At 36.1% G+C, this 12,614-nt stretch overlaps 1 protein-coding gene across 1 annotated transcript in view; it reads left to right on the forward strand.

Moving 5' to 3' along the window:
* Window positions 1-12,614, forward strand: part of LOC149790755 (ADAM 17-like protease) — a 100,036-nt gene that overhangs the window by 45,658 nt on the left and 41,764 nt on the right. Inside the window, exons 13-15 of the mRNA XM_089973260.1 lie at window positions 2,490-2,559; window positions 5,435-5,573; window positions 9,409-9,510. Coding sequence (XP_089829386.1) covers window positions 2,490-2,559; window positions 5,435-5,573; window positions 9,409-9,510 — 311 coding nt within the window. The remainder of the gene's footprint in view (window positions 1-2,489; window positions 2,560-5,434; window positions 5,574-9,408; window positions 9,511-12,614) is intronic.

The raw sequence follows: 12,614 nt of genomic DNA on the forward strand, positions 1-12,614 counted from the left end.
AGAGGGATGAGACACATTAAAGGGATGAAGCATTCTCATTAAAGGGATGAAGCATACTCATTAAAGGGATGAGGCACACTCATTAGAGATATGAAGCACACTCATTAGAGGGATGAGGCACACTGATTAGAGGGATGAGACACATTAAAGGGATGAGACACGCTCATTGAAGGGATGAGACACACATTAAAGGGATGATGCACACTCATTAGAGGGATGAGACACACATTAGAGGGATGAGACACATTAAAGGGATGAAGCATACTCATTAAAGGGATGAAGCATGCTCATTAAAGGGATGAGGCACACTCATTAGAGATATGAAGCACACTCATTAGAGGGATGAGGCACACTCATTAGAGGGATGAGACACATTAAATGGATGAAGCACACTCATTAAAGGAATGAGGCACACTCATTAAAGGGATGAAGCATACTCATTAAAGGGATGAAGCACACTCATTAAAGGGATGAGGCACACTCATTAAAGGGATGAAGCATACTCATTAAAGGGATGAAGCACACTCATTAAAGGGATGAGGCACACTCATTAAAGGGATGAGGCACACATTAAAGGGATGAAGCTTACTCATTAAAGGGTGAAGCACACTCATTAAAGGGATGAAGCACACTCATTAAAGAGATGAGGCAAACTCATTAAAGGGATGAGGCACACTCATTAAAGGTATGAGGCACACTCATTAAAGGGATGAAGCTCACTCATTAAAGGGAAGAGGCACACTCATTAAAGGGATGAAGCACACATTAGGGGATGGTGCACACATTAAAGGTATGAAGCATACTTATTAGAGGGATGAGCACACTCATTAGAGAGATGAGGCACACTCATTATAGGGATGAAGCACACATTAAAGGGATGAAGCACATTTATTAGAGGGATCATGCACACTCATTAAAGGGATGAGGCAAACTCATTAAAGGGATGAAGCACATTCATTAAAGGGATGAAACACACTTATTAAAGTAATGAGGCACACTCATTAAGGGGATGAAGCACACTCATTAAAGGGATGAGGCACACTCATTATAGGGATGAAGTTTGCTCATTAAGGGGATCACTCATTAAAGGGATGAAGTACACTCATTAAAGGGATGAAGCAGGCACACTCATTAAAGGGATGAAGCACACTCATTAAAGGGATAAAGCACACTCAATAAAGGGATGAGACACACTGATTAAAGGGTTAATTTCTTACTTTTAAACAATGGTATTTATATAAAGAGGAATGTATATGTAAGAACTAAATATTACTTTATGAACATTTGAAGCTCATCTTCAAACTTAGCAAGTATCAGTGACACAGTTTATGGAATTTGCATGTGAACTATTGTATTTGCATTTTGCATGTGAACTACTGCATTTGCATGTGAACTACTGCATTTGTACATAAGCAATTGAACTTGCGTGTGAGATATTGAGATATTGAATTTGCATGTGAGCTGCTGCATTCATCAACTCTGGAATGCTCAGAATGTTACATTTCTTTATTAAAATCTTGATTGTCAGCTCTGATATTTGCTGTCAGTGGTCTGTCTAGTGAATGAACATGACAAATAGACAAAGCAATGGTTTCCATAAGAGTAACCAGTATTCCAGCCTGCATTTAAAACTGGGCATCAGACCTTGGACAACACAAGTGTATTTGAACAGGATTAAACCTGTCAACACTGGTACCAGCCTACATTTGAAACTGGGGATCAGCCATTATACAGTGCAAGTGTTTTGAACAGGATTAAACCCATCAACACTAGTACCACCCTGCATTTTAAACTGAAGATCAGCCCTTATACAACACAAATTTATTTGAACAGGATTAAACCTGTCAACTCTTGTGTATTTGAACTGGGCAGTAATTGCAATGAAAACATTGATTTTCAAAGGTATCAAGTTACACGATTTTTGCAAAAAATGACATCTTCATTGGTATCTTTTGTGCACAGTTATAAGGCAAGTCCAACTGAAGACTACACATATCCAGATCTGCCATTGCATAATGTGCCAGCAGATCTGGGTCTGTGCAGTTTGTTGGTAGTTGTTATCACAACAAACAAGATAGACTTGGATCTGCCTGTGCATTTTGCAACAGCATATCAGGGTCTTTTTTCTTTGCAGAGAGTACTTTAATTCTTTGGTCAGGGAGAATTTTTTTCCACAGAAGGATTATTGTTCATTGGCTCTTTCAATGTTGGGTCTTGGTGGCCACAAAATCCTCATAAGTTCGTACCCCACAAAAATAGTGAATTGACATTCAACATTTATTTTACTCAATTTATCATATTTATGGAGTCACATAACTTGAAAAGTACACTGTATGACAAACCTTCTTTCTTATGAACTGAATCAGCATGCAAATCATTTAAGAGCAGATATTATTTGTTGTGTCAGCAGTCATTATATTCGAACAAAAAGGAACTTTAACATAAGGCAAGACTTGAAACATCATGTAACCTTTTGGTTTTCATTCCAGAATTTTTCACCATGTAGTAAAGAGTATATCTTCCAAGTTGCCAGGGCGAAGGGAGAGTCTTGTTTTAGTGGTAAGATTGCATAGTTTGCATATTATATCTTCTTTCTGTCTGTCTGTTTATTGCACCATTTGTCTGTGTATTGCACTATAGTTTTCCTTGTCACTGCAAATAAATAGATTTTATTTGATCTCTTTTTGTTAGTTTCTGTGTGTGATAAAGATGTTAGAATCTATCTAAAGCTGTGGTTTGGGATAAGGTGAGATTTGGATGCAGGAAATAGGTTGAATGATTATTTCACCACTTTGTAGTGATCAGATGATCTGGTGACAACCATAATGGTGAATCAGTTTTAATGTTTTGTCATTGTAATGGACATCCTCTGGAACAAAGGTAAGAAGAGATAAATTTAATGTTGATAGATGCAATGCATTTTCCCACGCAGCATTCTCACATATGCAGATGATATGACCGATATATGTATGTATGTTTAATTTGTATTGTTTGTTGCTTTTCTTCATGATTATATGTTATATATATCTGTAGTTTGTACTTGACCTTAGTCCAAAATCAAGTTAATGGTTTACATGACCAGTGACATTTATTTTGTAAACAAAATAATACATTGCTAATATTTCTCATTGATTATGGAGTAAATATTCAGATCATTATTACTGGAGTAAGCATGTTTTTTGCAATATGAGTTTAGAACATTAGTTTCTACCAGGAAATTCCTAAACTTGTCGACAACTTTATGTTTTAGAAAGGAAACTGACCTTCATTCTGGCTTTATTATTGCATCTTAGTTTTTTATATCAGTGTTTTTTACTTGAAAAATTATTCATTCCTACCTTAATATCTGAAGTGGAATGAGTTTTTGTTGTTGTTGTGTTCAGTTCAATTTGGGTGGCTTTATTTATTTAAATTATTCACTGGAATTACAAATTGTTCATTAATACTTCTTGGACTAAAATATTAATTTGGAATTATGGTTAATTTAGTTAAGGAGATTTTGGATTCTATTGTTATGATACCTCAAAAGACTTAACACATTGCCACATTCCAGACCATTGACACATTAGCACTTTCAAGACTACAGGTGCATCAGCACATTCAGTATTGGAATTCATTTGGAACACCACTGGAATTCAATTGGAACTATGCTGTACAAGTGTATAGGCTATGTTGAGAATTTTTTTTTTGTATTTTATCCAGTTGGAAGGAAATGAACATTTTGCTTGTTCCTAAATTTGTCACCCTCTCAATATTTTAGTTACCCCTCAATATCTGAGACCCTATTTCACTCACACTTATGAAAATTGGCATGTTTATGCATCTCATGAAGAGGGAATCAGGCATACCAAACACTGGATCACTTTGATTAAATTTGCATGCTTGAGTGACTTTTGTATTGTTAGCTGTTCATTTTTTCATTACACCCTAACTATCTTGGACCCAATCTTACAACTCATAAAAATTGTTATGTAGATGCAGGTCAATGAAAATAACACAACCATACCAAAGCTTCTATTTTTAGCTGTTCATTTGTAAACCCACAACAAATTGGGCTCTATTTCACCTGCACTTAAGAAATTGATAAGTACATACACCTGGATGAAAGTAACTCAACCAGACCAAAACTTGCTCAGTACTTAACTTCCATGCTTAAGTTGTTTTTTTCCTCAGCTGTTTGTTCATAACTGTACCCCAAATATTTTGAACACAAAAGTAACTCAGCTGTACAAAAATTAGGTTAGCTTGACCCACTTTTCTTCTTTGAGTGACATTTGTATTTTTAGCTGGTCATTTATTAAGCCTTCAGTATCTTGGACTATATGTCACCAACACTCTTGAATGTTGGTATGTGGATGCATCTTTGTGAGAGCAACTTGGCCATATCAACACTAGGTAGAGGAACCATATGCTTGAGTGACTTTGGTTAATTTCATCCTTATTATATTGGACCCTCTTACACTTCCACTTATGAACCGCTCTGGCGGCCTAGTGGTTAGTGTCCACCTCGGATGTAAGAGGTCATGGGTTTGATCCCCGACTGAGTCATACCAAAGACTTACAAAAATGGTACTAACAGCTGCCTCGCTTGGCGCTCAGCATTAAGAGATTAGTGTTAGAACTGGTCGGCCTGGTGTCAGTGTAATGTGACTGGGTGGGACATCATGTTACATGTCTGTGGCATGATGCCCCAGTGCTGGACATCACTATAAACTGCCGCATTGCAGACATCGTAGTGATATGACTGAAAAATTGTTAAAGCTACGTTAAAAATCCAAATCACACACACACACTTACACTTATGAAAATTGCAAAGTAGATGCATATCAAGATGTGTAACCCTTCCATATAAAACTAAGTTATTGTGACCTAATTTTCATGTCTGGGTGATATTTATGTTTTCATTTTTCCATCTTATGACACCTTTGGTATCTTGGACCCATTTTTATGCACACTTATGAAACCTGGCATTTGGAGGCATATCAAGGAGATTAACTCAACAATACTAAAATTAGGTTACTGTAACCTAATTTTCACATTTGAGTGACTTTTGCATTTTTGGTTATCTTTTTATTATACCTGCAATATGTATTGACCTTTGTGGATGCTTCGCAAGGAAAGTAATTAAACCTTACCAAAACTAGGTCTGAGCATCTCTGGTATTTCCTCTGTACCAGCGTGAATAGTGTTGGCTATTCCAGATGTGCTCTGTTGGTGTGATGATTTGTGTTTATGATTAAACTCCTTGTTTGCATTTGCCTTTTACTCCTTTCACCTAGGTTTTCAGCAGGAAAATTGAAAGTTATAAAAAGAATGATAAATGGCTAATTGGAAAAGGGAGAATAAAACACAAATCTTTTTAGTTTTCAGAATAAAAGCCACAACATAAACTTTTTCCTTGGTATATGAATTTCCACTAATATTTTTATTACAGAAAAGAAAGAGGTCATTGCATTTTGTGGTAATGGAAGGGTGGATCAGGGAGAAACATGTGATGAGGGTTGGGAAACCAGTCAGGGCAAGGGACAGTGCTGTGATGAAAACTGTCGACTACGACCTGGAGCAAAGTGCAGGTCAGTTCAGTCTGTCTTTGTGTCTGTTTTCTGTCTGTCATTTTGTAGACAAATCTGATAAACACTATTATCAGTAGCCAGGAGTAAAGGACAGATCAGTCTTTTTGTCTCTCTTTCTCTTTGTCTCCCTCTCTTTCTTTGTCTGTGTCTTATGATAGTCATGTACAAAACTGTTATGAGCATTCTAGTCTCTTACCTGATGCAGATGAGTCCGTCTGTCTGTCAGTATATTGCTCATTAGTTTTCATTGAATCTGAAAGAGGATGAAACTTGTGGTTAAAATGTATATATCAGTGGCTTTGACAATTCTATTGTCAGCATTATTAATTTTGGGGAGGTAGTTACTTACATATTTGGCCAGTCACTGTCTGTCTGTCTCTTATTGAATTTGTTATTGTTGAGTTAAGAGGAGCTTTATGTGAAGGGATGGGCTGTTGATATTGTTGTGATGAACAAAGATTTGGCGAGATGCCTCTGACTGTGTTGTTCATGTATCTGTGTGTCAGACTTCCCACTTAGAAAGTTGTTGCATAAATTATTCAGGCATGGAAAAGATGAAGATACGCTCTCATTATGCACATTATTAAAAATATATTGATAATGATTGATTGGTTTTTATAATGCATCAAAACATGAAAGACTATTTAGTCCTGAACCGTCCACATAATTTGTAATGATATGTTTTAGTACTGAATAAGGTCCTATATTACTTGGACACAGTTAGTATTACTCATCAACATTAACTCCTAAAAATCAAAATGTGACTCGAATCTCAGGCTCGGCCAATGTGGATATGTGAGAAAGCTTGCCGGTAGCTTCTCATGGGTCGGTTGTTCTTTCTGTGGTTTTCCTGGATTCTTCCTCCATCATTTATACTGGCGCCATGTATAGTCTATCTTGTGCTGAAAAATGGTGTTAAACCCTATAACAACAACAACCAAATGTGTCTATTAGATTTAACAACTGACAGGCTGTTATTGTTGTTGTTATGGGGTTTAATGCCATTTTTCAACACAAGATAGGTTTTGTGTGGCATCCAGCATTACTGGTGCAGGAAGAACCTGAGAAAACCCCGGGAAGAACCATTGACCCATGGGAAGCTACTGGCAAACCTTCTCACATACCCACATTGGCCAGGCCCAAGACTGAAACCCATGCAGACAGAGGTGAGATAGTTGTGATCGGTAACAGTGAGTACTTTAGACCACTTGGCCTCTCTTGGCTCGAACTGGAGGGGTCATTTGACTCCTAGTATGAAAGTACTAGTGGAAGCTGTGGTGTGTATGTTTGTATGAAGATCTGTTATTGTTTTTTATCCTTTGCCAGGAGTGGGAGATCTACTATTCATGTTTGCATCCATCAGTTTGTCTGTTCATTCACTCAGCATGCTTTCTATTCCAAACTGTAACATTTATACCCTTTAAGATAAACTGACAATACTTGGCACAACATTAACAGAGGATGTATTGTATAACACTTTCTAGGTCTGATCTCCAAGTTCAAGGTTAATGGTCAGCATATCCAGTTTTTTTTTCTCATTTCTCATCAACTGTTAAGGTAAGGGAAAAAACGTTCTTTTGGCAAGGGATAGTTTTTTTGGCAAGGGGTAGTTTTTTTGGCGTAATAATCATGCCACTTGTATCTGTATAACAAAAGTCACAATAAATGCTTGGGGGTCTCAAAAGTATGTATTTCTTAATACCTTAGCTATATAGCAATGTGATAGTGTACATAATTAAATCTGGTATTCAGTGTTTAGGATAGAGTGTCAGAAATTTATCCCACACTTCCGAAATGATATGAAGTTCATATCTGAAACTTACTTTATATGGTTTTCTTTGGAACTTTTGTTTCCAATACATGTAATTCTTTTGTATAATAATTTTCCAGAGCAATGTCAAATGTTTCTTTCAAAAAGACACAATAAGCAAAAACCCATTGATCTTGTTGTTAAAAATATTATAATTGCCTTTAAATGTCATGTCCTTAGAATAGAGTCCTTAGAATAGAGAGTTTGCAGCATGCAAGTATTTTAGTATTGCATTGTGATGAAGTATATTCATCACTTTCAAGAACAGTGCTTTATGCAAACTCCTATTCAAACCAGATGTAGTCCTGTCTTAATTTATTAAACAGTGATAGCCATGAATCCTTCACCTTATCCGTAAATTAAGAAATTTGACTAGAACCTGAATACAGGACTTTCCCAAGCTATTTTATATTAATATGCCACCACTAAAGATATATCATTTATCACAGTTTGGGTCACCCTCACAGATCAAATTATTGATACTTTCATGTTTTCAATGTCAACCTCACAGATCAAATCACTTATACTTTCATGTTTTCAGAGTCAACCTCACAGAGCAAATTACTGATACTTTTGTTTTCTGGATCAACCTTACGAATCAAATCACTGATACTTTCATGTTTTGAAGGTCAACCTTATGAATCAAATCACAGATACTTTCATGCTATAAAGGTCAACCTCACAGATCAAATCACTGATACTTTCATGCTGTAAAGGTCAACCTCACAGATCAGATCAGATCACTGATACTTTCATGTTTTCATGGTCAACCTCACAGATCAGATCAGATCACTGATACTTTCATGTTTTCAATGTCAACCTCACAGATCAAATCACTGATACTTTCATGTTTTCAATGTCAACCTCACAGATCAAATCACTTATACTTTCATGTTTTCAATGTCAACCTCACAGATCAAATCACTGATACTTTCATGTTTTCATGGTCAACCTCACAGATCAGATCAGATCACTTATACTTTCATGTTTTCATGGTCAACCTCACAGATCAAATCAGATCACTTATACTTTCATGTTTTCATGGTCAACCTCACAGATCAGATCAGATCACTTATACTTTCATGTTTTCATGGTCAACCTCACAGATCAGATCAGATTACTTATACTTTCATGTTTTCAATGTCAACCTCACAGATCAGATCACTTATACTTTCATGTTTTCATGGTCAACTTCACAGATCAAATCACTGATACATTTTCGTCTGCATGATTAGTGGGGACATAAATTCACTAAAATTCCTTGTTAAGGTTTGAACATCAGCAGGAATCTGTTACAGTTATATTGGGTGGAGTGGGGAAAATGCAATTTAAGTCCAGATGATTCCTTAGTTACCAGACTATGTGAGGTTTTCCAACAGTTTATCTCTAAACCCACTCACCTTTATGTAAAACATTTCTGCTTCTAATGATATTGTTTTTACCATATACAGGTAACTTTTTGACTTGCATGCTGGCATTAATCAAGCTCATCATATTCTTCTGACATTTTCAGCTTTTACCTTATTTGTATTTGTATCCACACCCATGAAATGCATCTCTTACAAATATTTTTTTTCATTTTTTTTTTGTACATAAATGGAAATATTTAAATTTTTCTCTTATAATATATAGAGGCTGTGTATAGTCATTATAGTGTTGATATGCCATTAGACACTAACACACACACACACACACACACACACACACACACACACACACATAGGTTCATAATATAACCATCTTTCTGTTTTCATGATTGTCATATATTGGGAAATTTTTCATGTAATATTAATTTTACAAGTCAGAAGTCATGACAGTGAACTTTTAGGGAGTTAATTCAATCATACCACCAGAATGCTGAATTGCCAAAATTACATGCAACAAATTTTCAGAAATTGTGAAAAAGAAAATTGGGACTTTGGTCATGTTAACATCAGTCTCCTGGCTTTCACTTTAAGGGCTTGACCTAACATTATATTTTTTAATGCCTTGAACTGAGTATATAACTTGATTGTTCTGTTTCAGCCCAATGAATTACCAATGTTGCTATAAGTGCCAACCAGCCAGTAGTACACAGGAGTGCCGCCTCGCCTTGCCCCTCTCCTGTCAGGGACGAGTCTTCTGCGAGTATCCTTTCACTTAAAAATATGTTATACTCGCACTTTATGAATATCTTATGTCAGATGCAGTTTTTCATTTAAGATGTTTCTATTACAATGTTTCTCCTTTGATAGCACAGGGGATCATTCAAATAAATTTTTACTAAGTAGGGTGGGGTTATAATCAGGCAAAGTAAATATTTAAGGAAGCCCTTTTGTGATTAGCCTATTACCAAGTACAGTTTGTTGTTGGATGTATGTAGTACCATATTCATAGATGCGGCTATTCCATATGAGTGCACAAATCATGCAACAACTTTACAGATTTGTGCAGTTGAAAATCAGTTATGTACGAGTACTTCAACACAGAGAACTCTCACATATTAGTCATGCATGTAAAAATGCACTCCGCACAGTATGCATTTTTTTAACTTAACTGTTAACTTAAACTGAACAAATAAGTACCTAAAAACATTGAAAAATAAGGATATTTTTTTGATCAAAATATCTTGTCCATTCCAAAGTATGCAGAAGTAGGTTAACACCAAGGATGCTTGGAAATCCTGCGAATTGCTTATAACAGAAACAGGCGTGTAAATGAGGGTTATGCAACTGATGCCATTTCCTGACATTTGCACATGTGCAAACTTTGGTTAATTTCTGGAAGTTGAGATTATATTCTGGCATGGCTGAGCGAAGATAGCAGAATCGTTTCAACTTTAAGTCAATGCTGGCATGAATGTGCAAAGTTAACAGCAGAATGAAGAAAAGAAAGAATGAATTGGAGGTTCTTGCCAGATGGAAGATGACAATTGCAAAACAATGTCAAAGATTGGGTTAGATGAACTGCAAAAGAGAAAACAAAAATGATGCAAAGTTTGAGAAATCTTGGCTATTATAGGACAGATGGTTACAACACAACACGAAGATGGGAGGTATTTTGTGTAACATTTACAACAATTGTGGGATAAATAACCACTGAGAAAGAAATTAATTTTAAATTATGGAAGTTATAGACTTTAACTAGATTGTCTGGAGCAGATCTTACTGCATGGCCATTGAAAGTAAAACACTGGTTTAAATCAGCTATAAGTGTAGCCACCTAGTGGGTACAAATGGAAATTTACCTGTAAGTGTAGCCACCTAGTGCATACAAATGGAAATTTACCTGTAAGACTTGCCTCTTGATATATATATCAGTAAGGGGTGACCTGTCATCAGTGAAGATACAACCAGTGTGAAATACACTTGTATATTGACAAATTACGTTTTGGTTACCTTTGTGTAATAAAATCCACAATAAAATATTGCATTGGTCACATCTGATATGAAAAACATTCACTATGATATTCAATGTCGGCATTAGCACATGGTTACATAGTTGTTATTTACATGCTTCAAGTACATGTACTTAAATTGGCCCATATTTTGGTCAGTCTGTTCCCATCTTATTGAGGCTACCAAGGGGATGGGGCTATTCACAAGGAAATGAAAACCTGTCAACAAGTTGGTTTGAACAGTACATGTATTTAGTTATAGATGTCATCGTGAAAAGTACATAAAAGCAAACAAGAGATATGCGGCTGATATGATTAATGAAGGCATAATATTGTATCCATTGACACATGCTAATGAGGTATTAAAAGAAAATGATTCTTACAATACAATGTTGTAAAAATGTCAGCTCAAGTGGTATACATTTAAAATACGTACAGGAGATAACAAGTTATGAATTCTCTCTGGAGAAGACGCTGCAACTTTTCCAAGTGACCATGCGCTTCTTCTGATATTACCAATGAGTTTGATTGCGCAAAAAATGTATGTTGTCTTCTGGGCCGTCTTCTGAAATGTAATCCATTTTTACAGCAGCAATAATGTCATCATCTGCTAGAGCTGCTTGGCATTGTTCCTTGTCATCCGTTTGAATAGCCATCCGAACAAACTCATCCATCGGAATTCCAATACCTTCATATAAGCCATCTTCTTCAAGACTATGTGGGATATCTGATGGGGAGAATCCATGAAATTCCTCATTTTCGGGAAAGAAAGCAGTTCTGTATGGTCTCTGGCTTCACTGATCTCCAAGCTTTCCTCAAGTTATACAGAGCCCCAAGCAAATCATATTACAATCTGTGGATAAGGTGGAATGTGCAATGCGGGTTTCATTGAACCATTTTGCTGTGGCCTCCTTCACATCTTCAGATTTAGCAGTCTTCTGCTTCTTCCTTTGGGGAGCGCAGTTACCTTCAACGTAATCTTTCTTTATAGACTCAGTAGCTTTCATCCATCCTGACAAGGTGTTATGTTTGAGAGAAAAACTTTCACAGGCATCTTTGTGAAATGCTCCACCCTCAATTTCGTTAACAACCAGATATTTAGTTTCCAGAGACTGTAAATTTAATCTGCATTTTACACTGACGTTGGTAGCCATCATAAATATAAATAAAGTTAAAAAGGAAACTTTCACAGCACAATAAATTTGTTTTAATCACCGATCACTTTGGAAAATGTAAGAATCGATCAGGTTTCATTGCTCTTAAGTCGCTGCAAGAGGCCAACCTTATAGGACCAAACAAAAGCCTGTTTTTTTATCCGACCACGACATTAAAGCCTGGCGGCAAGATCAAATAATTGTTGAATAAAGTACAGGTCGGAACTGGCCACTTGCCGACATAAATGATTAGGCAGGAAAATTAAAGCCTGGTGGCAGGATCAACTCTTGTTGAACAAAGTATGGGTCAGAACTGGCAGCTTGTTGACATAAATGATTAGAAAACAAACGATTTGTTCAAGCTGGGACCAAGGGCTTCTTTCGACGTGTACATTTATTTTTTATCTCAATATAAGCATGACAATTTTGGTAGTAATAGTAGACCAAGGGACCAGGACTTTGCTTTCTTGTTGAAATAGGCAGCTTGTTGACATGAGTGATATCGATATATGTGGTTAGGACTCTGTGTGTGTGTGTGTATATATATATATATATATATATATATATATATATATATATATATATATATATATATAATAATAATAATAATAATGAGGACTTTGTATAGCGGCTAATCTTTAGAAGCTCTAAGCGCTTTACAACATTAGACAACACCTACAAGATAAAAAAACCTATATAAT

The sequence above is a fragment of the Sinohyriopsis cumingii genome, chromosome 10 (assembly GCF_028554795.1).
Source record: "Sinohyriopsis cumingii isolate HCF-2022 chromosome 10, ASM2855479v2, whole genome shotgun sequence".
In the NCBI taxonomy this organism is placed as follows: Eukaryota; Metazoa; Mollusca; class Bivalvia; order Unionida; family Unionidae; genus Sinohyriopsis; species Sinohyriopsis cumingii.